Genomic DNA, 27,293 nt, shown 5'->3' with positions numbered 1-27,293 from the left:
GAGCATAAGTTTCCGTCGATTTGTCTGTTACTTAACATGCATAAAATGTTTCCATGAATACATCAAAATATTTTCGCTATGGCAGTGGCAGGCTGGCGGCAGCCTGAAGGGGAAAGGGAATGCAAGTGCTGCCGCGTTTTGGCCATTGGATTAAGCCCGAAGCCCGAAGGAAAGTCTCGTCTGCCGCCAGCACTCTGCTTGACGATTCCGACAGCGAGCGCATATTGTGTCGACTGTTATTTAAGTATTTTTTCGTTTTTTTTTTCTTTTTGGAAATTTGCTTTGTGGCTTCGAGCACTTTACGATTTCCTTAATGCCCCACAGACCCAGGGTGACTGCCACAAAATGCACTGCAAGTGCAACACAGTCCGAATCGGGGGATTAGGATCGAAGCATCTGCAAGTTGCAATAATACGAGTATCTTTGTGGCTTGGTGGGCTACTCCGGGTGTAATTACTTCTTGCAGGGGACTCGCTTTGGATTTTGGATTGCCCCCAAATATGGGTGCCAGAGTGGTCTCCAGAGTGTGGTTCCGGTGGGGCAGTTACAGTCACAGTCACATGCAGCACACATACCTTTAATTAAGGCCATGTGGACTCTCCATCGCTTAGTGCCGCCCGTGTGTGTGTGTGTGTGGCCGAATGGCAGGCAATGGCAAACATAAACCGACAAACATAAATTTCCATTACAATTGCACAAATGTCACATTAGACGCTATCAAAGCGCAATTTGCAGCGTCTACTAAATCAATAAGCCAAACTTGGCAACCTAACGGATACGCACAGAGTTTGGCCAACAAGCGTACACACACGCACACTTACACACACACACACACAGCCCGTACGTACAGTGAAGCGTCAAGCAAGCTGGTGATATTATACCCAAAATGATTGCTGTAATGGTTGCTCATCCAGAGCTTCACTCTGTGGAGTGTCCACTGTAGATACATACAAACTTATGTTCTTGTGGCAAGAGTGCCGGAGTGCAGAGTGCCGGGCCACCCCATCGTATTCGTATTCGTATTTGGGCAGAAGCACTTTGCATGCAAACCCTCATGCAAATATAATAAATTGTAACGCGCTTTACATTAACATTTACATAATCGCAATTAATCGACAACATGGCCAAAAGCTCAATACGTACATATGTATGTGTAACATATGTCCCTGTGTGTGTGTGTGTGTGTGTCTGCACTGAAGTTATAGCTCTCGAATACCGTCGCCAGTTTATGCTCCAATCAATATTAATAACCATTGCACTGCGCGGTTTAGGCCCTGTTCTTGCCACTGGCTCCTGCCCTTCTCACCCTGGTCTCGCTCTCTCTCTGGCTGTGGCACCGATAATGGACAATTTGGCGCGCCAATCGCTGTCTCCTTACTTGGGTTCTGCGGAGTGCTTTTTGGTGGCATAAACTGTGCCATTTACGGATTTGTGCGACTTCCGCCCCCCCATCACTTCGGCGCGGGTGGGGCTAGAACGGTGTGGAGTAGAACAAGATGTCAAATTGTCAACGCACCTTTACTTGCCGGGTGGGGGTGGGGGTGGAATGGTTTGCTAGTTTATTTGCAATTACGCCAACTGCCAGCCGGATGGCCATTGCCTTGCTTCACATTAATAATTGTCATACGTAGAGTTCGCGGATTATACGCAATTTGATTGTCAATTATTGAGCCCAATCCCCAGCCCAGTCCAGGGCCCTGTCCAGGGCTTAAATATTTTAGCAAGTGTTTTGGCCCAGAGCCCCGTTAAATGTTAAATGACTTTTGGTTAACAGCAGTCAGCCCCAATATCGTATATAGTCAGTGTAACAGTATAACAGTTTAACAGCGGCCTGTTAGCTTTTAGCCATGGCCAATTCCAGTTCTTATACGACAGCAAATGATAGCTAACATTTCCGTAACTCTGTTAGCTAACAGTCTCGAAATATGAGTCTGGATTCCAGCAACATACTTTGCTTGGCAACTCTTAGTTGAGACGCAAAACTGAGTCGAGCGTCGCATAAATTTTCTAGCATCATGAGGCCGCAACATTTGTGAACGAACGGCCTTGCCGTCCCGAATCCCGTGAACACGATTGAAAACATGTTTCGGCCGCGGACAGGGAAACAACAGTTAGTGTCGAATCTTTTTCTGAATTTCAGAAAAGTCCGTTGAAAAAGCCCGCGCTGAGTGGAATACAACGGGTGAAGACGCGTTTGCCGGTTACCAACACACCTTAGCGGCTGCTAACTAGCAACATTTATTTTTGACAAAACATCAATTTAGATCCAAACAAACCGCGAAAATTCCAATTGTTTATCCGGTTGTATGTACATAGGTGTGTGTGTGTGCATGTCCCATAATTAAACAGTACAAGGCGGAACGGTGCTTTTGATAAAAAAAAATCCAAGTAGTCGTCAGGTTTACCGCTATGGCCACAAGTGCAAACTCTGTAAACAACTGTAAAATCAAACGAAAGCCCAAGTGAAACCCAAGCAAAATCAACAACAGAAAACACAAAACAAAACAAATCCAGAATCCAGAATACAGAATACCGTGTAAATACAATAATACAAAATAAACAAGAAAATTATTAGAAATAGTAAATACATAAAAAAAAGAGCTGGAAAATTGCAAATTGATGCCGTGAAAGATTGTTAAACAACAACAAAAAAATAACAAAAATATAGTTGCATACAGAATTATTGTGTAAAAAATACATAAATACTTGAGGTAATAATTCTTATCGCGTTCGATCTGCCGCCAGTGTTGTGGCTAATATTGTTGTTGCTGCTTGCCGGCGTCGCCTCGCGTCGCGTCAATAAGGTGTTCTCTGCTCTTGGTGTTAGTGTGTCGCGTCGGCGTGTGTGTGTGTGTGTTTGCGTTTGTGTGTTTGAGCCAAACAAGTTTTTGTGTTTGCAAAAAAAAAAGCAACAACAACAACAGCAAAAAAGTGAGGCAGCAAAGTGAGGCAGCAAAGTGAAGCAGTCCAAACGGGAAGCAAGTGTTGCACATGCACCAACTTGCAACAAGGTAAAGCAAAACGCGAAAATGAATAGATAAAGTCGAAATTCAAATCGAAAGCTCATTAGGCAGGTGCACTATAATTTTGAACTGTGACTGTGATTTACCGTTGCTGTAGCCATAGCATAGGCATGGTACATTCCGCACTTTTAGCGGGACTTGGGGGTGGGGGAAAAATCCTATAGGTTTTCGCATTTTGACACGTTCGCTGATGATTCACTGGATCCTCTCTTTCTGCCGCATCCTATGAGTAATGGCAGCCTAATCTGTTCCATTCCAGATACCGATTCAGTGACTATTCCATACCATATAATATTACAGCAAATGTTTTGTGCAATTTTGCATGCCTATGCCATGCCTGGCCCCCGACTGCTCAGAGATCACGTAGTATACAAGGGGGAACGGGTTCCGTTCCGTTCTGTTCTGTTCTCGAGTGTTGGTTGTTGATTCATGCATCGAGTATTTTTCAGTTTTCAATGCGGTTGACTCGTCGGCGCCAAAACGACAATAATCATATAAATATGAATAATAAAGAAATATATTTACTACCATATCTACTAGTACATATGTACATATGGATGTAAGCTATATACATACATATATAGATGAGTATACTATTTGCAGATCTGAACAGAACAGAACAGAACAGGCATTGCACTTGCTTTACGATTCATACGAATCGGTTCTGCTTTTCAGTTTGCATTGGTTTCCCCTTACAAATATAAATATATCTATATATACATATATATAGAATGAGAGGTTGAGGAGGGCAGTACCTGTCCCACAGGTTGTTGTTTCTAAATATTTACCAATAGCTTCACTTTGTAATTCAATTACTCAGAGTTGAGGGTGTCCGTTGTGGTGTCTATTGAGAGGCAAAAGTTAGCTCTCTGGAGTGATAGGAGTTTGCGGTCCAAGGGGAAGTCTTAACAAGAATGCTGTTAATACCCTTTAATGGTATCCAAAATCACTTTTGGACGCAAAACAAAAGACAATTCCGAGAGTTTTAGCTAATTCTGTCTGCCCTGCTACTGATTTATGGATCCATGGGTCGCCTCCCAGTCCCCCAATTAAAGATATGCCACATGTGGATGGTATACAATAGTGGTGGATGGATGGAACTATGCTGGGGGAATGGAGATACCAAAAATAAAGTGCCCCCGTCGAACTGTCGCCTTGATATACGCGCCATCGGGGTATTTATTAATATTTATTTGACTGTACGAAAATAAAATACAAAAAAAATAAAATAGAGATCATAAATAACGTTTTGTTTATAAACATACAAACGATTTCCCAGCTAAAAATAAATGATGCAAACAGCGACACAAATACAATGGGCATTTTGCTTTTCTTTTATCTTTAATCTTTAATAAGGCAGATGAAAATTCGCTTGTATAATTTCATTTCCTTGTGCCTTTTGTGGGCTGATATTTAGGATATTCCTGCCAACAGGTACAAATCCCTAAGAGCATTTCAACCTTAATTTGAATTAATCGCAGACAACCGCAAGGAAAAACCACAGTTTTCCCCCCTTCAGTTTTCCCCTAAATATCAGCATTTTGTGGACATTTACCCTTAAATACGAGTATATGTAATGGGGTTTTTGAGGTTTTTGGGAATCGTAAAATGTTTTCAATGTCAATCCGCGTTTAACCGCAGGAACAGAACAGAAATGAAACAAGGATTTTCTAATTGAGAATTTCTCTGGGATGAGGGTGTGTGTATGTCTGTGTGTTTGTGTTTGTGCGTGTGCTCGGTCATGTGTGCTTGAATTTTCTATTCCTAGAGGAAAATTCCCACTCGAATTGGAATGTAAACAAAGTTTTGATATAAAAATAGACCATCGAAAATCCCGAGAGCAGAGCATACATAGTAGAGCACATCATTTCCCCCTTTTTCCGTTTTCCATTTTCCATTTCGGCTTTTATTTTAAAGCAATTCACGTGTGAAATGAACAAAGTGTTGATTTGTTTTTGGGGGGCTGCTCCACATTGTGGATAGGGTATTCGAGGGGGAAGTGGGATTGCGGTATACGTATACGGTAACCAGAGCAGGAAATATTACAATGGAAACAGAAGAGTTTTGCGTGGGAGGAGGCATCAAGTTCATGGGATTAAATGCGATGTCATGGAACGAAGATGAAAACAAAATAAGAGAATAAAAGTATACCGTGGAGGGAAGAGGAAAAGAAACGTTGAAGAACCAACAGCGACAACAAATGCAGGCAAAGATCCGTTGAACTGCTGATGACGTTTCTTGCTGTCTATTGTTGTTGCTGTTGCCTCCTCTTCTGCCACTGAAGCAGACGCTGACTCGAGTCCAAGTCCCAAGTCCGTCTTGGGTCCCGTCCCATTCCGTCCCTGGCAGCATGCCCGTTAAGGTCGTCGCCAGTTCTCCGTTGCTGTTTCTGATACACAAACCAGCGGGAGAGAAGGGAAAAAGCACCCAAAGCATGTGCTTTCTTGAACGCTTAAAATTCCGTTTCAAAAAAGGGAAAAAAACAAAAAACAAAACCAAAACAAGGAAAGTCCTGCCCTTGGGTAGTCGAGGCTGCTGATACCCTGGAAGTTCGATTTACGCTTCTGTCTTGAGTCCAATTTGAGTTTTGGTGGAAACTATTTTTCCTACCAAGACTTCTGTGATTAGTGAGGACCAGTGGAGGGTCTCTCTTCTGTACGTCTGTAGGGTATCAGAAAATCTTCAACTCGAGCTCAAACGCATTTTGTTGAAGACGCGAGAGAAGTGGCCATGCCAGCAGTAGGGAGAAGAAATTAAAATTAAAACGCACGTAGGCAGAAGGAGTACGCGAAAGAGGAGGAGAGACAGCCAGAGGATGGCACTGACGATGAAGCGTGGAGGGAGTGAGAGAGAAGAAGGAGAATCAAAAGGGTGCACTGCTATGGGAAGATGCAGCGTGAGGGAGTGAGGCGATGTTAGGGAGACGAAAGGGAGGGATCGGGATCCATCCCGAAGCAAGAGGCAAGAGGCAAGAAGCGAGACGAAGCGATGCGCTAACGTTGTAGTCTCTGGGCCGCCGCGTGGCGCGTTAAGTTGTTGATTGAAGGGTCTTTGAGTAAAGTATCTTTACGTGTGTGTCTGCTGTTGTGGAGGTTGCACTGGATACTGGATTCTGGATGTTGCTGTGGCAATCATAAATGCAGCATTGGAAGATTGCCTGATTGGAGCTGGAGGTTAGGTGGCAGGCAATAGAAAGACAGGGAATGTGAGGAGGAGTGGGAGTGGGCGACCGATTTATGTGGGTTTTCGTGTGTGTGTTTGTGTTTTAACGTAGGCTGCGCTTTTATTGTTTCAACTTAATGAGCAGCTGTACGCGAATCCCACTCGAGCTATAGCGCTCGTGAAACTGGAAACTGCAACTGGAACTGGAACTGGGTTAAGAGTAAATTAGACCAACAAAAAATAAAGCAACCTAAAGCCCAAAGTTCAATATGAAAATCGTATTAAATTTCAAGCGAAATGTGAATATCCCTCGACCCATATGCCTGTTCTCCCCGGCCACCTGCCACCTGCCCCTTTCATTCGCTCATTTCATGCTTTGGCAAACTCTTTCAAAAAGGGGTTTACAGGGGGGAAGTCGCACTGGACAATGGCCAACACACTCGGACCCCATAACTGTACCCCAGACATAACTTTTTGTTTCGATTTTCCCTTACTTTTCTTCTCTTTTTTTTGTTGTTTTGTGTGTGTGTGTGTGTTTTTTTTTCTTTAGGGGGGATATAATACAAACTTGTAAAAACGTCAAAGCGATAAAAATGTTCGATAATCAAAATGAAAACGATCGACAGGGGACGGGTGGGGGGGGACATGTAACATCTAACAATAAAACAGGAAGAGTTTCAGAGCGCGCAGGACAAGTGTGTGAAAAGGTTCTCCTCGAAATGGGATGAAAATGCTGTTGGAATACAAGTATGGTGGATGCTGCTGCTGGAAAATCAATAAGCCAATGCTTATTGTCAAAGAATAGGGATAGGAATGGTTGGGGATAGGGACAGCAGACACTCCTATAAAGAGAGACAGAGAGAGACAGAGAGAAAGATGGGACAGACACTGCTACAAAGAGGTAGAAGCGATGAGACACATGGGTAAAAGTCAGGAACATAAAAATGCCATTGACTGTGGGCCTGCTCCTCTACCCTGTCTGTGATTGTGAGATATGTACATACATACATATAGGGCTCCTACATACTACATATACTACATGTGGTTTCCCCCAAAGCATAATTTTGTAGGCCAAAACCAAATGAAAGTTGCTTTTATCAAACTGAAAGACAATGCAACAAACCAAAGAAAAATAACTGCAATGCAAAGTTCTAATTTGGGGGCATGGCAGAGTGCAGCCAGAAAGAGAGCGAAAGAGACGGGCAGCCATGTGCTGCATGCATCAGCAACAGAAACAACAAAACTGTACCAACAAACACAAAAAAAAAAACAACAAAACACAGAATTCAAGTCAAAAGCGCACACGGTCAACGGGCTGGGGTTCGGTTGTCGGTTGTCGGTTTTGGTGGTTATTTTTTGTTCAGTTTTCAGTTAACACGAAAACGTTGTGAAAGAGAGGTCCGTCCCGGCTCAAACAACAACAAGAAACAGGTAGTAAAAACCGACAACAGACCGCGTCCGCAGCAGGAAAAGGGAGAGCAAAAGAGACAGACACAAGAGAGCAAAAGGGAGACAAAGCGCTTAGAAATGAAAGAAAAACACAGGCAGAGCAGCGGCTAAGGCTGAGTTGTGGCCGGGCCGAAACAGAGAGAGAGAGGGACAGAGAGACACAGAGAGAGAGAGAGTGCCATGCATGGTCGTCCCGCCGCCGAGCCCCTGTTGACTATAATAATAATCAAATTTGATCCGACCTGAACACACACACATGCATTTGTACACTCACCCAGAGAAGTATGCATACGAGTTGGGTACATGTGTGTTGTGTTCGAAACGGGGTTACTGACCCAAAACTGTGCTTTGATACTGAAAAAAGTGTTGAGCATAGCTAAAACAGATACCCAAAACTGAAACCAATTTGAGAATGTAAAACGGGGCGAAAGACAGAGATACATTTTAAAAGAAATTTTGTATTGAGAATATTGAAAATAGAGAAGGAGAGCGGTAAAAACATGAACGGAAAGGGAGAGAGAGAGGGAGAATGATGGCCTGGGAAAATAAATTTAGCAAAAAAAAGTGCAATAATTAATTATTTGGTAGCTAGTGATGACTCTGCAAAAGATAAAAACAGGGCAAGTAACCCACAAAAAAAAAAAAGAATATGGGTTAAATAAATACTACTCCCCCCTCACTGTACTACAATAATTAATGATTATTTATGCAATATTTTTTTTTTTACTTTCAGCTAAAAAACAAACCCAACAACAGATATCTAAAAATAAAGAATTTAATGTGGAAAAGTGAGAAATCAAAAGAAATATCAAAGAAACTCAACTGAAATTAGTTGAAAAATTAACAACCAACAAAAAGTGTGAAAAAAGCAAAGTGTGTAGATTCCATACATCTCTGGCTATAGCCCCGATATATCCACAAACGCGAGTGTCAAAATGCAGCCCACAGCGGCCTCTGCCATCGCTGGGATGCAACAATCTCTCTGAAATCAAAATTAAATCAAAAAAATATATCCATCGTCATATAATTATATACACATAGTATATAGCGTATTGTATCTATAACTAAGGTTTAGTCAATCCAATCCAATCAAAATTCCACCATCAAAATCTCAAATTGTTGGCCAACGAGCAGCAATTTGAATCGCAATTTCGCATTAAATCAATCAATCAAATATACAGCAACGGCCTCACAACGGAGTCCCCAGAGTTTTTGCGATTTACCGAAGAGGACTTCGAGATGGATATCTTACCAAGTGGGAATATCTTCAACGAACTGGAGCGCATCTGCACCACCGGCTACTTTTCGTCGCAGCCCTCCATTGAGGATCAATGGCAACAGGTTTGTGGCACAAACAAAAAATATAGATATAAATACATACCATACGGGTATCTTAGTATCTTAGTATATTCTTATCAAAATGATAATGAATAATGATACTTAATGAATCAGTGTTTATTTATTTGATGGTAGATATGAGACTGTTTTTGCCTTGCCACAGTTTCAGATATATTTCAGAGAGTCGTAAAATCAGCCGTCAGACCATTGTAACCTCTTCCAATCGAAGTTCTTCATGATGATTCAGTACTAAAGGGAATTTCAGATAGTCATCAAAACAGACGTCAGACATTTGCTGAAAGCTTGGGAACATTTTCTAATCTAATCGTAAACATTCCCTGTTTTTCAATGCTAATTGATCTACTTTTGTTTGTTAACTTTAGTTAGACATTTCTCAGCGATTGGAGATTATGAATACTATTAATATTGAACTTCCACCTACATTTCTTGATAATCGAACCAATACCTAGCCATTACGGGCCGCCCTAAATCGAGCATTGGAATTTAATAGTAGTTCTTATTCGCAATTGGAAATTATGTACATATTTGATTAATTTTCCAAGACCATGCATAATTTTTCCAACAAATTTAATACTTTCTTTGATTCACAGAACTTTCAGTTTTGGTTCCGCTAGAGCTCCACTGCATTCGCTCCAATTTGCCACCCGATTGACGTCACCTTCCAGTAGAGCTTGGTATTTGCTTGGTATTCGAAAATTTATCAAAGACTCAACTACTTAATTCCTCAATTTTATCGAAAGACTTAAGCGACTTTTTTTTCGACATCCTTTAGGGGCATTGCGCAATCTTTTTCGATCGGAAAGCATTCCATAACAGAGGCGAAAGTTTTTAGTTTTTGGTTCGGTTCGGCTTCGGCTTCGGTTCCATTTGTTTGTTTCTCTGGGGCAAATATAGAAGCAATCAAAAAACGAAACAAATTTCAAGGTCTGCAATTTTCAGTTTACCTGCGGCGGTCTAAAATTAAATCGCCAAAAATTATAAACTCTCTTGATAAGCTTTAATGCTGGTGTGTGTGCGGCGCATGCTAGGCAAACATACTTTAGTACACATGTACTGCTATATAGAGAATCGTATCTACCGGACTGATATGTATATAATTTTTGTGTGTGCAAAAAAAAAACACCGAACAAAAGAGGGAGGCACAAGGGAGGCGGCAGCCGAATAAATATATGTGCCGTGGCCATAAATAAGTAAAATTCGCAAACCAACAAACCAGCAAACCCAGCGCTTGGTTATCATCTCGCGGCATGCATAATATATATACTAAATAAATGTATACTATGTACATCTGTACAGATATCTATACATACAAATATATTTAATCTTTTCTTCTTTTTTGCCAATTTTTTGTGGTTTTTTTTTTTGTTTTTTTTTGCACACATAATATGCATAGTATGTGTTTGTGTGTGCTGTGTGTCTGTGTGGCATTTCTTTTAAGCATTTATTATTTTTTGCTGCTCGCTTTTTCGAGTGTTTTCTCTGATAAAACGAATCGAAGACCGCCGCCAGCTGATTGTAGACAGCTTTTCGTGGGTTCTGGTTCTCTCTTTTTTTGTTCTCTGTTATTTTTGTTATTGTTGGGGGTCTCTGTATTATTGTTAAGAAATGCCTCTGGCAGCAGAGAGTGTGGTACCAGGGGAGGTACTGGTACTGGTACTTGTGGGGGTCTTGTGCTGTTATCAAAAAACTGACGCATAAGAAGATTGTGTTACGGCTGGGTGACGGGCGATTCGTTCGCTTTTGCTTTCAATTTTGTATTTTGAAACTTCAATTCTTAATTCATTTCTGCGATAAGTCAGAGGCTGTTCCCCAAAAACCCTCTCTGGCTACCGTTTTAGGTTTCGTTTTAATTTAACGATATTTTTCACACCTTTAGTTTATTTATTTATTTAGTTTATACACAAAACATTCATTCTTCTGCCTAGAGATAGAGAACACACAAAATATACAAATACAGAGAGCCGAGTGCGTTTCTCCCCATTGAAATCTCAAGTATTTCCAGCTAGAAATTCCATAAATGATTTACCAAATCAAAATACACAAAAATATGCACATTAAAGATCCAACCATCCATTTGTTGTTTTCCATTTCGATTTTCCATCGTTTTGGCCTTCAACTTTTGGCTGGAAATTTGTTTTAATTATTATGATCGCAGCTGCAGAAGCAGCCGAGTTCCAGCAGCAGCAGCAGCAGCAGCAGGCACTAATCTTATCGTTGGCTAAATTTAGGAGGAATTTTTGCTGAATTTTCATTCGTGTCTACCATTTAAATTTCCGTGTTTGCAACACACGGCAATTACGCGCAAAGTTTGAGGCTGGAGTTGGAAAATTAAGTGGGAGTTTTGAGTCGAAGCTAAAGTCGGAATTGGAATTGGAATGGGAGTCGCAGTTGGAGACGAGACGCCATGCACTCGTTTCATTTGCACAACTTAAAAACTTTTAATTGAACTCGAGTACACATTTTTGCATAACTTTTGTATTTTGTATTGCCATCGTCGTCGTCGTCGTCGTCGTAGTCGTCGTTTTCGTTGTCGCTGACGTTTTGGGGTTTCCGCTTCTGCTTGAGATGTCGTTCGTTTGGATACCCTTATGCGAAAGAAGGAACTTTCGAAAGTTTGTTGGAACTTGAAATTGAGACTGAAGAGATGGGATGGTAGCATGAATATTTGATTAAAGGAAGATGCTGAAGAATTAAGAGCGATATTTAATGGAAAAAGAAGGCAACGAAGAAGCCATTGCTCATAAAAAAATATCCACCATTTCATAGAATGTATGTAAATATTTATGTTTAGATATTATTTGACTCAAAGTTTTTCTTCTTTATATTCGAAATACAAGAAGTAGCAAAACCCCTATAAATTAATCTCGCCAATAAAAATTTCCCTATTTAAATATCATAAATGTTTTAGCTAATATTTTCAACAGTTTTTAAGGTATTTTCAGCTGCGACCTGGTCGCAATATTCTTTTGGTTCTTTGGTAGCTTTTTGAGCGTTTTATTTCTTTGGTTAGATTTGATTCGGGGTTAAAAACTTTAAATTGCTGCATTTAATAAAAGTTTTTTGGCGGCGTGGTACAACCAATGGGGGGCATGGCAGGGCAGCGCAGGTGGCAAAGACATCAAAGGAGCAGAAGCAGAAATTTTGTACTGAAACTTTCTCTGCCGATCTCCCTCTCTCTCTGTCTCTCGCTGTGTATACTATCTGTGTCTCTTTCTATATCTGTTTTGTGGTGCGTTTTGTAATTAGAACTTGCGGATGTTTTGTTTATTTCCGTTGACTTCCGTCTGCTTCCGATGCGGCGGCTGCGTTTTGCTGTTTGCTTATTGTTTTATTGTAATTGTTATTGAGGGGAAGTGCTGACTGTTTTTGGATAGAACCTGATGGCCCAAGGGGGGTAGGAGGAGGTATTATGCTATGGTTATGAGGCATAATACGGTCCATCCATCCGTTCAGCCATCCCCATCTACCCATCCATTCGTCTGAGTGTCTGTCCGTCGTTGGGAAACACTTGTGTCTCATTTCCATTTAAACAGCTGTTGAGCCTCAAATTTTTGCCGTTGTTGCTGTTGCTGTTGCTGCCTCAGTGGCAAAGACAAACAAGCTGCGGCGGCATATGTATGTACATACTTATGATGTGTATCTTCGTATCTGCATTTGTATCTTTAGCTCTTTTTTTTTTTTTGAATGGCTGTTTATCTAAGCTGTGAAATTATCTGTGAAATTTTATGCTATAAAAATAATTGCTACTCTCGGAATATATTCTTCATTTATTTAATGTTCATATTCTGTAGATTGATTTTCACTACTCCACTTTGGAATTTGTATTTTCCTTTCATTTCAACGACCGAAAACCCCGAAAATGAATTAAATTTTTCTTTTGTTACCCAGTTTTATAGAATGGGAGGCGGGGGTAGGGTAGGGTTGGGTTGGAGGAGGTGGTTGAAAAAGCCAATCCCTCTATTTTCACCCCAAAAACTATTTGCGATTAATTTCATTTATAGAATTTGGCAAGTTTCGTATTATTTTAGCCATTGGCTTGGCTGTGTGATATTGGTTTTAATTTGTGAAAACTAAGCGGATTCGATGGGATTTTCGGCGAGTATTTCCCCATTGAAGTGGCTGCTTATCGCATTCGGTGCTTAGCCACAATTTGTGGCAGGTCCCTGTGCTGCGGTTGCGCAAATTTAATATATCTAAATTATTTTAAATTAAGTTAAAGCTCTAACCATCGGACTGTCTATTTAGGTATCTATCTATGTATAATTTTCTAAATGATATTTTAATATTAAATGATATCCATTCGAAACCTTACCCTAAGGACAAGTGGCAAAATCAGCGACAACAACAGCTTGGCACCCCCTTTCCCACTGCTGCCACCCACCACCCATCGACAATATGCAATCAGCAGTTAACATTTAACACGGGAAAATCGTAACAGAAAACCCAAAAATGGCACGTACCAAACAAACCAAAAAAAAAACACACAGAAAAAAGTGAGAAAACCACCGAGAAAACGATGCTGTTGCCATTGGGAAATTCATGAAGACAGATGCACAGCACTCACATACATACCACATGCACACGCACCTAATAAGCCCAACACATACAGATGCGTATGTACAAACATACATACATACATACACCCACTTCATTGACTAAAACACGTCGCAGCAGCGGCATCAGTGGCGTTATTTTAGCAAACACAGCAAAAAAAAAAATAGCAAAAGAGAAGCAGCCAAAGAAAAAGTAGAAGAAAGAGACGAAGGCAGGGAAGGCAGGGAAGGAGACAAAGCTAGAGCTAGAGAAAGAACGGAACATAGAACTAGAGACAGAGAGACAGAGAGAGAGAGTGAGGGAAATCCGAAATACGTGCAATTGCTGAAAATATGCTTGATGAGCGGCAGGGGGCGGGAGGAAAGGAACCAAGCCAAACGTGCGGGCCAAGCATCTGTGGGCCTTAAATGCCAACTGACACACACACACACACACACACACACACATGCCCTGGCACTGTTTCTTTGCCACACATTTGCGACTCCTCTACTACCCTCAATCATTTATCATCTTGGCTGCAATTAATCATCAAATATACGCGCGCTCTCCTCTCACATTCGCACTACGTGGCAGCCACTCCCCTCACTGCCTTCCCCTCACCACATCACATACGCCCTTCCTCCATTTATCCTTGCAATGGCTGGCTGGCTGTGTGCCCATGTCCTTTTATAGTTTTTGTGGGATTTATGCTTATAATGTGGAATGCGCGACGCCACTGTATGTTTATCTACGACTGTGTGTGTGTCTGTGTGTGTGTGTGTGTGTGCCACAATAGATACTCGTAGTCGCACTCACATTTGCGGCACATAGCTCATATTTAACTATGTGACTGCCACATGAGAGAACCACACTAAGACGGAGCAGCGAAGAGAAGAAGGAGCGGCGGCGGTGGCTCTTGGTTACGTGCAACTTTATGATACGACTGCCTCAAGCTGCGGCTTGCACTGGCACTGGCACTTTGGCTTACTGCCGCCGCCTGCTGCTGCTGCTGCTACGTTTTGTCGCATGGCGTTCGACTTTGCCACACGCAGAGTTAACCAGAAAAGTTACTGCAACTTGTGGCCAGACTTCTTGCATAACTCTGATAGATGCTGGAGAGGTGTTTGTTCCCACAGACAAATACAGATCAAGCGACAGAGCTGCTACAGAAAACTAACCTTTCCAATTGAGATTACGCATGTAATGGCTGGCACCACCCACCCCCCTACCGGCACCCCTTTTAATTTTCGTAAGCTGATTACTCAGACGAGCCCTTAACCATGGCCCACCGGCTCAGACCTAACCTCGCCCGTGTCCACTCTCTGTACAGCGAAACTCCATTTGCATGAATGACCCTTTTCATATCGCACAATAATTATTATAATCGTCGAGTGCATGCCAGTGAGGGTTCTACTGGCCCACAATTAAGGGGCATGCCACACACACACACCCACACCTGCAACAAACTGAGAGCACGCACCCGAACCCGAACCCGGACTTAAAATTCTGCACAGCTGTTGGGGCGACTCATAATTCGCATGACTGTGCAACAGCCACAGCAGCAGCAGAAGCAGCAGCAGAAGGAAGGAAGAAAATTTACACTTAGGAAAAAAGTGTTTGAAATTCAAAAATTTTCTACACAAAAAAAGGGAAAGAAATCATGGCAAAGGGTTGACTGATATTTTAAGGCTTTTTTCTGATGTTTTTCCCAAAGTGTAGTGCAAAATCGAATCTTAACTGGGGAAGGGGAGTCTCTCCTCCACCTGAGAGAACCACCCCCACATATGTAGCACCCAAAGTAAAATTTTCTTGCGTTTGTTTGGTTGCTTTTGCAATGAAATGTAATGCCTACAATTAGATTGGCAACAAACTCCGCTCCGAGACCAAAAGGACTCGTCTAAATTGCGCATAATTGAGTTGCCGGTGCCTCGCCATCCCACTGTATCCGCACTTCAGACTGGCTCCTGGCTACTGCCACCAATGAGAGCGACTCTGCCTGCGGAGCGACTCTCAGACATTTGTATAGATCATGATTAGCTTTCCAATGTTGTCTTTTTGATCAGAACTAACGCAAACGAATGCCTCTGATGTCTGATATTTGCTGTTTGCTGTTGAAACTGGATTCTCTTTGTGCTTTAAGTTTGAGTTATATCCCATACACAGCTCCTAATTGGTTGTACAATTATGTATGCTTTGGTTGCTGCCTGCCCTGCCCTGCTCCATGGCTGATAAATTCGTATTTATTAGAGTCATACATCAAGCTGGCATCTCGTCTGTGGACCACGAATGGGAGGTGGTGGGGGCTGCCCACCCTCACTGGAAATCTCTCTTATCCTTTGCTCTGGCAACGTTTTTCTCCCTAACCCCTACCCATCATTAGCTGTGTGTGTGTGTGTGTGTTTACAGCTTTTAGTTACAATCTATTCCTCCTTTTCGTACTGCCAGTCTCTGGTATCCTTCTCAGTCTTTCAAACGTTCAGCCTTGTCGCATGGCATCTCCTGCTCTCAGTCTTTCAGCCTTCTCTTTCTATACCTATAATTCTATCTCTTTCATCGTTGATGCTGTCGTTGGAGCTCCATCTCCATCTCTGTCTCTGTCTCTCCCTCTCTGTTGTTTTTGCTCTTTTGCTCTTTTTCGCTTCAAAAGATGTGTGCCCGTTGATAAAGTCTCTTGGTAATGAGTGGATATGTTTCGTATTAATTACAGTTGTGTTTTTTTCTCCACCTCCCACCCTACATCCTACTCGTTCTGCTCCTCATTCCTTTCCCATCCCCACCCCCCATCGGCCTACGCCTCCATCCGCTCTGCTGCCTTGTTAAGGAGAAGAGTTCCCTGATTGTGGGTCGCGTCTCCACATCTCTCTGTGTCTGTCTCTCTGTTTGCTAATCTTTCGGCGTGGGTTGGGGCGCCTCTCCATCTGTGGGTTGATTTCCCATTTCCTTACTCTCATATACATATACATATATGTATGTATGTATGTACGTGTATTCATATGTATTCCAATTTAAGCGACTTTTACCCATTAAAGAGCCAACTGGCATTCACTGAGAGTTTTGGCCAATAAAAAATGGACTCTCTCGGCGCTCCACTAAGCAATTGATTGATTTTGCCAAAGGACAGACATTTATTTTTCGTTTGCTGATTGCTTGCTCTTCTCGTGCCGCCGTTTTATGCCTCGAAATTAATCTTTATTGCCTGCCTGGCCTCTCGTCAGTCACCCAGAAAAAGAAGCCAAGCCTAGTACCAAAAAAAAAGAGAGAGCGGCTCTTTTTGGCCATAAAAAAAAGCTATAGCCAGTGGCCGAGAACCAGGAACAGAGGAAACATAGGCCCAGACCATGTGTCCTGACAGTTTTTTACGAGCGGCATAAACTAATCCTTTTTTAATAATGCGAATGGCCTCTTGCGGAGGGGGGGGGGTGCGAGAGAATGGCACTCGAATGTGGCACGTGCCGCAGGGCTACACCATCCTCTTCCTCATCCTCCTGCAAATCGTCATCTTTCATTGCCAACTCATTTGAGCGAAAGATACACAAACACACACACGAGAGAGAGAGCGAACGGCGAAGACGATTTCATTATGCCACAGCCAATTGCACACTCATTGTTTTATTTTTTATGTAAATTCCAAATAAATAACGAAATACTCGCTACAAATTGTTTTCCATTTCTTTGGGTAAACAAGCAGAACGAAACAGAACGAGAAGAGGCGAGCCAACGCGCCGGTCGCCATCGTCTTGAGCAAATGTTTGCGGAAAATGCTGGAAATAAAAAGGCCAGCAACCAGAATCAACCACCAACAGGCACCCAACCCACCCACCACGCACCCATTCCCTGTTGTCAAAAATTCTCAAGGGTGTTGGCAGCAGCAGCAACCAGAAATTGCATGTACAATTTTTATTTTGGAATAATTTTTTTTTGGGCATTTTTAGAATTTTTTTTTTGCACACTTGCAATTTTGCTTAATTTTGCACACGTCTATAGCGGGGCGGAAAAAGTGGAAAGAGCGGTTGAGGGGGTGTGTAGAGGGATGGCGGGATGGCTGGAACATAATTTATGGCACGAACGAGCAGAGAAGGTGCGAGTAAACACTGACAACGAAGTGAATAATACCCTTAGCATCAGGATAATATCTGCTGCAATTGCGTAGATAGATACATAAATGGAAAGATAGATCTTCAGTGGGAAACTTGAAAGTACTTTCAAGAAAAGGTTTCTGAAAATGTTAGATTATGGCATAGATTCGCAGATTCAGTTTCAGTTTCTGATGATGGAAGAACAAACATGAACGCGCGCCTTGTACTTGGATTTAAATCCACGAAAGGGAAATGCTGGAATGGGTTCCCCCTCCCCGGGGGTTGTGTGGGGGGGAGAAGGATGACAGCCTGGCTAGACGACCGCCATTGTTGTCGGCTGGCAGTCTGGTGTCCTTTGGCCTAGTCCCCTCCCATGCCACCTCCTCACCATCTCGCGGCACATCCTGGCACCCCTACCCTTAAAATGTATTCTGGCGAAAAATGTATGTCAAATGTGGGAAAACAAGAAGGGGATGAGAGTTCTGTGCGTGTGTGTGGGTGGGTGGTGGTTGCTAGTGATTTGTGTGATGTGGCAGAGAGAGAGAGAGAGAGAGAGAGGCAGAGGCAGCCTCAATATGAAAACAGTTGACAGTTGTCCGCCGTCGACCCCATGCCCCTTGGCGGTAACTAAAATTTGTCAGATGCCCAACAATGGGCTAATTAAAGGCCCTGCTTTTCCGCCTAAACATAAATTACTTTTTGCTAAGCCAACAGCCGAAAGAGACAGCGAAAGAGAGGGAGAGAGAGAGAGATACAGAAAGAGATACTAGAGTGACAGAAAAGGAAGAGGCACCCGACCCGACCCGAACCGACCCGTGCGTAACCTTGGGACTCCTTCGATGGGCCACAGGGCCCATTCTGCCTGCTGTCGTCTGCATGATGTCTGATAAGTGATAAGACCAAATGGCGCCAATATCTTCGGGGCATGGCAGCCCTCCCCCTCCCCCGGTCCGCACGCTGAAATGTGTTCCTAATTCCCCGGCAATAGCGGCGACAATGATAAGGAACAAATTTTGTTGTTCTGTGTGTAAATACAAAAGCAATTTTCGGTTGCTGACACATTGCCCATAAAAGGGATCAAGAATTTCGGACTCTTGGCCTCAAACTGGAACCTAAGAGACCCACATATCCCATGGCCATGCCCCCTGCCTCCTGCCCGCTCGCTCGCATATGGCGGTGAATTGTTTTCCCTTATTTCTCAATATTTTTCCTTTCCACTTTTCCCTTTATGCTTACACACAGAATTGCAAGGCCAAGGCAGCAGCAGCAGCAGGAAGAGAGGATGAGGATGTGGTTGATTCTGATGATGATATGGGCGTGCCGAAGCATTCACATTGAATGCTAAATCGCTTGGGGGGAAGGGTCAAGCGGAGGAGGATTGTCGTGGCAGTAGCAGTAGCACTTCCTGTTGCAAAGCAAAGATAAAGCCCACAGGCGGCCATGCGATGAATCAGAGAGAGGAGTGAACACAACGAACCCTTTGGCTAGCGCCCCCCTACCCACCCGAATGCGTGTGTCATATGCTCCATATCCATATTCCATATCATGCGAAAAACAAACAACAACAGCAACAAATGGGTAGAGGAACACCATCAGATGCCATCCCATCCCATCCCATTCATATATGTTAATCATCCATTCAAACAGTTTTCAGCTCATATAACATCACGAAAGAATGGATTCTCTTCTCCCAGGGCCCTGCCTCCTCCTCCATGGGAACTGGGAACCTCTGGCAATTGGAATGCATTTTGAAGGCCCAACCAAAGTAAATTCAAACTGAATACCGAAACAGTGGCACCCCTTGATGTCTCCCAGACCTTGGGTTGGGTCTCAGAGACTCTGACTCTGTCTCTGTCGCGGTCTGCGTCTCCACGGGTCTTTCCCAGCGTACATACATATATTGTCGAATCCTCCCCAAAATTCGTATCGCTTTTTGAGTTATATTTCACACTGATGTCTGATGATGACTGACTCTCTCTCTCCCTCTCTGTTTCTCTGGGATGTGGTGGCAAGCCCAAAAATGAAATCAATTTACACACCCCGCTGTCTGAGTCTGAGTGTGTTGGATACCCCTGCCCCCATTGCAATGCTGCCACTCCCTCTGCCACATCTGTGCACTCGTCTGGCCGTGAACCTTTTGTGCGACGAGATCTTAGCGCCTAAGTGCATCAATTGACGCGCTTTTTCAGATGGAAAGTTCCCCCAATTGCATTAAACAAATTGAAAATGCTTCAAGTGAAAGAGAAAGAGAATAAGGGGGAGAGGGAGACCGCGAGTGCGAGAGCGGGGAAGCCAGAAAGAAAGTCTTGTTAAATTGAAACGGAAATTCTAAGAGGCAACACTTGGACGATGCTGTCGGTGCTGCTGCTGCTGCTGCTGTTGCTGTTCGCGACAGCATTTTATAATTGAAATTTGCGGCTACAATGGCGGCCCCCAACACCCCCAAAGAATAGAACGAAAATTAATAAGCCAAATAAAATATGGACTAAACGATGAACTAAGCCGCACAAAAAGCAATTTATCAAGTGGGCTATAATCACAAGAAAAACGCTTAAGAGATGGAAAACGAGAAGGCCGCTCAAAATCCATGAAATGCGAGGGAAATATCAGAAAATGCGTAAGGCTTCTGTAACTCACAGGCAAAGATAGAGCTCTCACAGCAGGAAGGCGGATAGTGGAAATGAAGGCTGTGGAAGTTGGAGGGCCTCCATTTCCATTGCCCCAATGATAATGATTGATGGCTGTTCTCTTTCTCACTTTCCCTCTGTATGCAAAAGGAATTCTGTTGTTGATGCTGATAAAAAAAACCAAGTCACAAACAACAATAAACATTCATATGTATATGTATGTATGTACATTCCCGATATTACAATATTATATTCTTGACTTTTTGTTATATTTTTGTATTATATAAAAATAATCAAAGAGGAAAAAGAAATGCTGTTCGCTGATAAGTTCATTGGCTTTTATCAGAGTTCTGAGGAATAACTTGAAATAAATATGAAATATTAATGAGGGAATGCCCACACATGGGGGCAGAGATGATAAATGTGGCAAGCGGCGAGAGATTGAGAGAAGAAAGAAGATGCTGTGGAGGACCTTTTGTCAGTGTTAAAGATTTGCGCCTCATTTGAGCGGTTTCATTGCTAAGAGACTTACAGAGAGACAGAGCGAGGTTCCCAAGGTTAACTGTCACTAAATGACTCTGCCAAAAGATACATAGATTCATTTTGTCCTGCTGCCATACGATACATTCACTCTGTCCTCCGGCACACAGATACACACTAATACCATTGCGGGTTATTATGACAAATTGATTACATGTAATTCTGTGTCTTCTTGCCCCATTCGCTGCTGCTGCTGTTGCTGCCGCTGCCGTTGCTGTATTTGATTAGGTGGAACATTTTATCTCCTCTTTTGGGGAGTCTTTCAAAATTTGTCTTGTTTTCTGTTGATTTATATCTCTACGAGACATAGTTTTGTCCCACTCTACCTCTCTTTCTCTGTCTGTGTGGGTCTCTTTTTCTTATTTGATTTCAGCTAAGATGATTTGGCCTTAATGCATTGAATTGAGCCAAACAGGAAACCTTTGAAGAAAACTCCCTGTCGGCTCTTCCGTCGAGCGACCAATAGCTCTTTCTTCCCTTCTCCCTCCCCTCTCCCCTCGACACACTACTCTTTCCATTCAGAGGAAGTGGAATTGGCCTGGTCGAGTAGGATTTCTGGCCAATACTCCCACTATATATGTATATGTATTTTCAGTTATAAATTAAATTTTTCATTCTACTTACTCTTGTGTCCCGTTGCTCCTATCCACTTTTATTGGGAAACGGTTTTATTTACGGTAAATTTCATTTCGATTTCTTTTCCAATTTTTCCTTCTTTTCTTTCTTTTTTTTTTTTGGCTGTCTGCACTTCTTGAGAGACACCCATCCACATCCCCACTGCCACTGCCACAGCTACAGCCACAGCCGATGCGAAGAGCTGAATGGCCAATCAATAACATGGGGCAAGAGAGTCGGTCGGGGGTGCGGGTGCGAGTGCGAGTGCCCCTGCAACACTCTAAACACCAATTGATGTTTATATGATAATGATTAATGACTACGTTACTTTTACACAGATTGCTTTCGGAATGGCTTCACTGTACTTTAAATACCATGTCCATGCATCTGTATTTGTATTTTTATTCTGTGTATGTGTGTGTGTGTGTTTGTGGAAAACCTATTTATTTATAGGCCCCCCCATACATTCTGGCTCTGGCGCCTAGTTTTGGGCTTCTGTTTCTCCGTCTCCTGCCACCACATTTTGCGACTGCTTTTCCTTTCTGCTCTGCTTGTTCTCCTTCAGTTCCTTTTGCTTCTCTTTTGACAGAGTTTTAGTTGCGTTTAGTCTTAATTTTTTTTCGTTTTTTTTTCCTTTTGGTTCTCATTACCAGACATTCATCAATTGTTGCCAATTTGTTTCAAAGTAAGCGAAAGAAATTGTTGTTGCGACTTGTACTTGGCAGTTTCCTGTTGTTCCTATATCGGTTATCCTGAGTTATTTGTTGGGTATTATTGGGCTGGTAAATGGTTGACATTTCGGTTCCGGTCTAAGTAGATTTATGTTCGGAATCGTATGGGGTTTCAATGAACGCGGAAATGGGAACTGCTCTTCACTGTTCTAATGTTCTTTTGGCCAGATTGTAACTGTTGCTAATGATGACAACTTATTTTGGCTTAAATGCTCGGCCAACACTTTTATTGGTTTTCGTTATTAATGATGGCCCTTGGAGTAGCAGCAGGCCAAAAACTGGCGGAAATGACTTTGTGGTTCCCAACCTAAAGGTGGAGAAACACACCTTATACACACACACACACACACACACACACAAAAGAGAGGGCTTCTCATTAATCAAATGCACTGATTAGAGAGAGTTGCAACCCTGGAGCAGGGAAGGTGGAGGTGAGGTTATGTGAGAAGTGGGTTTGACTTTAATGGGAGGCTGTGTCCGAGTGTCACACACAGTCGGGGCACCAGCAGCAATTACACTGGCGGCAAATGAAATTAGGACAGAAAAAAGGGTTGCCAGAGCAACGCAGTTATATCGATGAGGGCGAAAATTAATCAATGGCGAAAGTAATCATCGAGTCAACATGGACAAATGGACTGTGTGTGTCTGTCTGAAGGCGTGTCCTGTTTTTGGTTGCTGTTAATTGTTCTTTGCTCTCTCACTCTCTCACTTGTTCTTCCTCACTCTCTCTCTCTCTCTCTCTCTCTCTCTTCCTCTCTTCCTCTCTCTTTGCTGGTTAATTTCTTTTGGCTGTTGCGCCCCTTTACAATTCCATTTGTAATTTATCATTGTGTTTGCCTTTCGCCTTTGGGTCATTTTATGGGTTCTTCTATCCCCTTCAATATTTACATCCCATACTGGCAAAAAGGGTTGGCCAGGATTCACTTTACTTTTGAATTTAAATATTTTATTGAGTGCTTGAAATTGTTAATTGTTTTTTAATAGCTAAAAAGGAATGAAAAGTGTGTATGAAAAAGGGTAAAATAGGGTAAGATTAAAATTTACTCCCCAGAGCCAAATCGATTCTAATTAGGACTATATCCATATCCTAGAACTCACTCGCTCTTTCTCTCTCTCTGTATTCTCTTTGGAGGCACGTGCTACTGTATGTCAATTGAGTTAATTTGGGGCATGGAGTCGTGAATTCCGCTGTCTTATGCATGGTTGATGCGCCATTTCAGGTGGCAGTAGCAACATCAAAGAGCAGACTGAAATCTGGCCAGACAGGTGCACATTTTTGTGGCATCGCACATGGATCAAAGTTTGATCAAAGGACACACCAATATGGCACTTTTTATGCCACTCATGGCTGGAATTTTGAGCCATAAGGTGAGAAGCATTCTGAGAATTCTTAATGAAGCAACGATGACATTTTAACTTTCGGGTCGAAAGGCATGGAAGCCCACCCAACCACCCACCAAGTCCCCGCCCAGGAATGTCTCAGGTTTTTTTTGTTGTGCTGACAGCTTTTAATAAAAGTTCACGTTCCAGGATTTTCATTTTGATTTTCCAGCAAAGTGATGGCGAAACCCTTTTTGGTTTTTGCTTGCTGGGGGTTTGTCGTGGACCTTCTTCATGTGACATATTTTTAAGTAAGTTGTCAAATTATTTTCACTGTTTTGCACAGCAGGAAAAATGAAATTATGTGTGCGGTTTTGCCTCGTCTCGTCCGTCCTTTTCCTTGTCCATCGTTTCGTGGTTTTGCCTGCAGGGAAAATGGGAAAAACTCAAATGCTGAAAAGGCAAAGGCAGGCTAATAATGAAAGACCTTTTTTCCGAAGGATAAAGGCAAGTAGCTGCCTACCCTCGATGAAACCCGAGATGCATTTACCCTCGAACCCAAAACTGCACTTGACTTCGGCATGACTTTTGACAGGCTCCGATTACCTTTTTTATCACTTTCTTCAGCTCCCATTCACCTTTTTACTTTACTTTCTTCAGCTACTATCGGAGCATACATTAAAGCAAAGATAAACGAGTGTGTAACTAATTTTGTAACCTTCTTTTCTTCTCTCGTTGCAGGTAATTATCCCCCTAAATGTTCCACCGCTTAGATCATCAACTCCACCACTATGATGCCGACCTTCATGACAATGGCCATCGCAAACATGAACAGGATCAGTGTCCTGCTGGGCCTCTCCCCGTCCAATGCAAAGTGTGTTGCCAGCACCTTTTTTGGCATTATTTTATGAATATTTTCTGGGATTCAATTCAATTCGATTCGGTTCGATTTCTGTTTTTAGTTTTCAGTTTTTTATTTCTGTTGGTTGATTGAATAGGCAATGCCGACCCACATGGCTGGAAACTCGTATTTTCCCCACACTCAAAGTGTGAAATGCATAGCCAAACACACACATTGAGTTTTGAAGTGAAAGCCGGCAAACAAAAGAAGCATTTGGATGCACATTTGCGGCAGCTGCAACCCACCGGTGGGCATTTTCACACATAAGCAAATTGTGCCCGCCGCCAGCTGTTGGATAAAGGCCTTCATCTCCAGCTCCATCTCTCCAGCTCCATCTCGGCTTCTGTTGGAAGGGTGGATCCATGGGGCTCAGCAATGGCCGCACATCTTTAACAGTAGTTTTAGTTGTTGTTGTTGTTGTTGATTCTTCTCGCTCTCTGATCTCGGCTCTCGGCTCTCGGACTTCCCCTCCCTCCTACTTAGCCTTGGCTGCTTGTTTAGCCTTTTTCGTGTTGATGTTAAGTGTTTTTCTTTTGGTTTTCGGTCTTTGGTTTGTGTCGTGTCGCTTCAATTTGTGTTTGGCTAATGAAAATACCTTCAAGAAAGAGCGAGACGACGACGCGCCGTAAACGTTTTACAATATTTGGGCTAAGCATTTTCACCGCCTTTGGGGTCGCTCGTCGACTGAACAACAGTGACTCAAGCATGCCGGGCCAGGCCAGGCCAGGGGCCAGGCATTCCACAAGCAAATGACTTCATTGTGTTGCACTCCAGACTCAATACCCATCTGCACCCTGTCTGCCCCCAGCCGCAGCATCTGCCAGCATCTGCCAGCACATCTTGTTGTTGCTGGAAGAGCACTTGTTGTTAAGCTATAAATTCGCAGCCGCAAGACAATGGGTAACCCAGACTTGGCGGCTGATCTCCACTTAGTCTCTGTTCTCTGTTTGTTTCTTGCACTGCCCCTGTTACTGCCGCTGCTTCTGTTGATGATGATGATGATGATGCGTTCGTAATGGAATTCAATGCATTTAATGGAAATTTTTGCATTTACATAATCGATGCAGGGCACAGCAACAAAGCAACAGTGAGTGCAAAAAGTATATGCTCACACGCAAATTAAGCATCTTGGGGGCACCCACAGCCCCACTCGTTGCTGTACTCGGACTCCAGAGTGTTGGCCAGGCAGTCTCTAGTCTCCAGTCTCTAGTCCATGGCCATGCAACTCAATTTGCTTGCGCAATCTTTCCGCACTCTTGCTCCTCCTCACTGAAATTTGCATACATACACACACACACACACACGTATTTATGTGCTTAGATTGTGTGTGTGTGTGTGTGTGTGTATGACTCTCTGATTTAAGATACTTGCTTAATGTGTAATTTAGTGCATTTAGATAAGTTGCATAGTGAATTTTTGATGTGTGCTATGTTGCTGTTGCTGTTGCTGTTGCATTTGGCAAAACGGAGGGAATTTAATGCATTGTCTTGCATTTCTGCATGCTGCGTTCAGAATGCATTCAGCATTCAGTGATTCTGTGTGTGCCACTGCCACTCGGCCGCTGTTGGCTCTGGGTTGATGCTGCTGCTGCTGCTGCTGCTGCTGCCTTCTGGTTTGGAGCTGCATCTGCGTTATATGTACATACATACATACTCGTATATGCCGCTGTGTTGGAGCTCTGCCTCTCTGCCTGGTGGCTGATAATGCTTTTGTTTATTTAACGGCGCTAAGTGCATTGGTTGCATTTGCATAAATCGTTCATGGCACGGCAAAGGGGAGGGAGCAGAGAGCTCAGAGCTCAGAGCTGAGAGAGCTGAGGGTTGAGAACCATACGAACGCATTAAACAATTTGTGGCATTTACTCGTTATGTATTATAATGCCGATAAAAGGCAGCCATGGCTGGGAAAACCAACTAAAAAAATTATATTTAAAAATGCATTCAACAATTTGTTACGATGCGTTTAAGGCCTGGCCAGAAGGATACGGCGATACTCACGTATCCATGCGTGTTAATCGCAAAAGCCAATGTGCAGCCGAAAGCCGTTTGTTAATGCGTTATGCATTGCCACACTCCAATTCCCATTCGATTATACACTCTCTCACTCTCACTCTCCCTCGTCTCTGTCTCTCTCTGCTGCCATTTCTCAGGCATTGTCAGTGCATTAAATCCCCCGGAAAATTCCCTCTTCTGGACAGGGACCTGGCCCTGTGATAAATTACACAACGGACAGACAACGACAGAGAGACAGACAGCGAGACTCACATTTAATAAATAAAAATTCCATTATGGGCGACCCGGTACCCGGTCCCACCCGTCCTCCAGCTCAATCAAATAACAAAGGAACTTGGCTCAATGCAAAGGGGAAAGTGGAATGGCGATTAAGAGGGGGTGGCTCGCATCAGAGGTGGTGCTGCAGTGTGTGTGTGTGGGTTATAAATGACGTTGCATCTCCTGGTCAAAAAAAAAATACGAAGGAGGGGTGTGTTGTGGATCGTTATGATGCCATAACGTCGCACAGGGACAAGCTTGTCAATTGACGTTACCATTTTACATGCCTCATGCCGCATGCCGCATGCCTCGTACTTCTCATTTCGTTTTGCGTCTGCTGGCGCCATCTCAAACGCCCACAAAGCGATGTTTGTGTGTGTGTTTTACTGGTGTTGCATCATCGGACAGCCAGCGAGCAGCATGCAACAATTGTGTGCCTATAAAACAAACGTACAAAAAAAAATCCTGTTTTTGTTAGCTGCTGCTGCTGTCTGCTGGCTGCAGTGCCGCCGCAACATGCTGTAATTAACCCGTTTGTCATGCAAATAAATCAAAAGCAACATCCCTCATAGCCGTACTCCCGTGGGGCAGAATGGAGACCATGTTAAATGCATTTCCAACTGCATTTTGGAGTGCATTTTCCCCATTGACTTCTGCTGCTGTTGCTGCTGCTGTTGCTGCTGCTGT

The 27,293-nt window shown here is 43.0% G+C and overlaps 2 protein-coding genes across 3 annotated transcripts in view; one reads left to right on the top strand and one right to left on the bottom strand.

The window, feature by feature from the left end:
• The first annotated feature begins 2,072 nt into the window (after nt 1-2,072).
• Nucleotides 2,073-27,293, top strand: part of LOC111079720 (Krueppel-like factor luna) — a 121,335-nt gene continuing 96,114 nt past the window's right edge. The window contains exons 1-2 of the mRNA XM_041592764.1: nt 2,073-3,011; nt 8,368-8,975. Of these exons, the coding sequence (XP_041448698.1) occupies nt 8,874-8,975 (102 nt within the window). The 5' untranslated portion in view covers nt 2,073-3,011; nt 8,368-8,873. The remainder of the gene's footprint in view (nt 3,012-8,367; nt 8,976-27,293) is intronic.
• Nucleotides 23,598-24,435, bottom strand: LOC111074694. Of its 2 annotated transcripts, none has more exons than XM_022367581.2 (3): nt 24,154-24,435; nt 23,923-24,098; nt 23,598-23,859 (listed from the first exon to the last, which is right to left on the bottom strand). In XM_022367581.2, exon 1 carries the CDS (start codon nt 24,334-24,336, stop codon nt 24,205-24,207), a length of 132 nt encoding a protein of 43 aa, XP_022223273.1. In that variant the 5' UTR covers nt 24,337-24,435; the 3' UTR covers nt 23,598-23,859; nt 23,923-24,098; nt 24,154-24,204. The 2 variants fall into 2 exon arrangements, with proteins under 2 accessions (XP_022223273.1, XP_022223272.1); XM_022367580.2 differs by having other exon boundaries at nt 23,599-23,859; nt 23,923-24,095; nt 24,154-24,433.

This window comes from Drosophila obscura, unplaced genomic scaffold (assembly GCF_018151105.1).
Source record: "Drosophila obscura isolate BZ-5 IFL unplaced genomic scaffold, ASM1815110v1 contig_186, whole genome shotgun sequence".
Lineage (NCBI taxonomy): Eukaryota > Metazoa > Arthropoda > Insecta > Diptera > Drosophilidae > Drosophila > Drosophila obscura.
The sequence above is the reverse complement of the archived record's forward strand: the minus strand, read 5'-3'. Positions and strand labels throughout refer to the sequence as shown.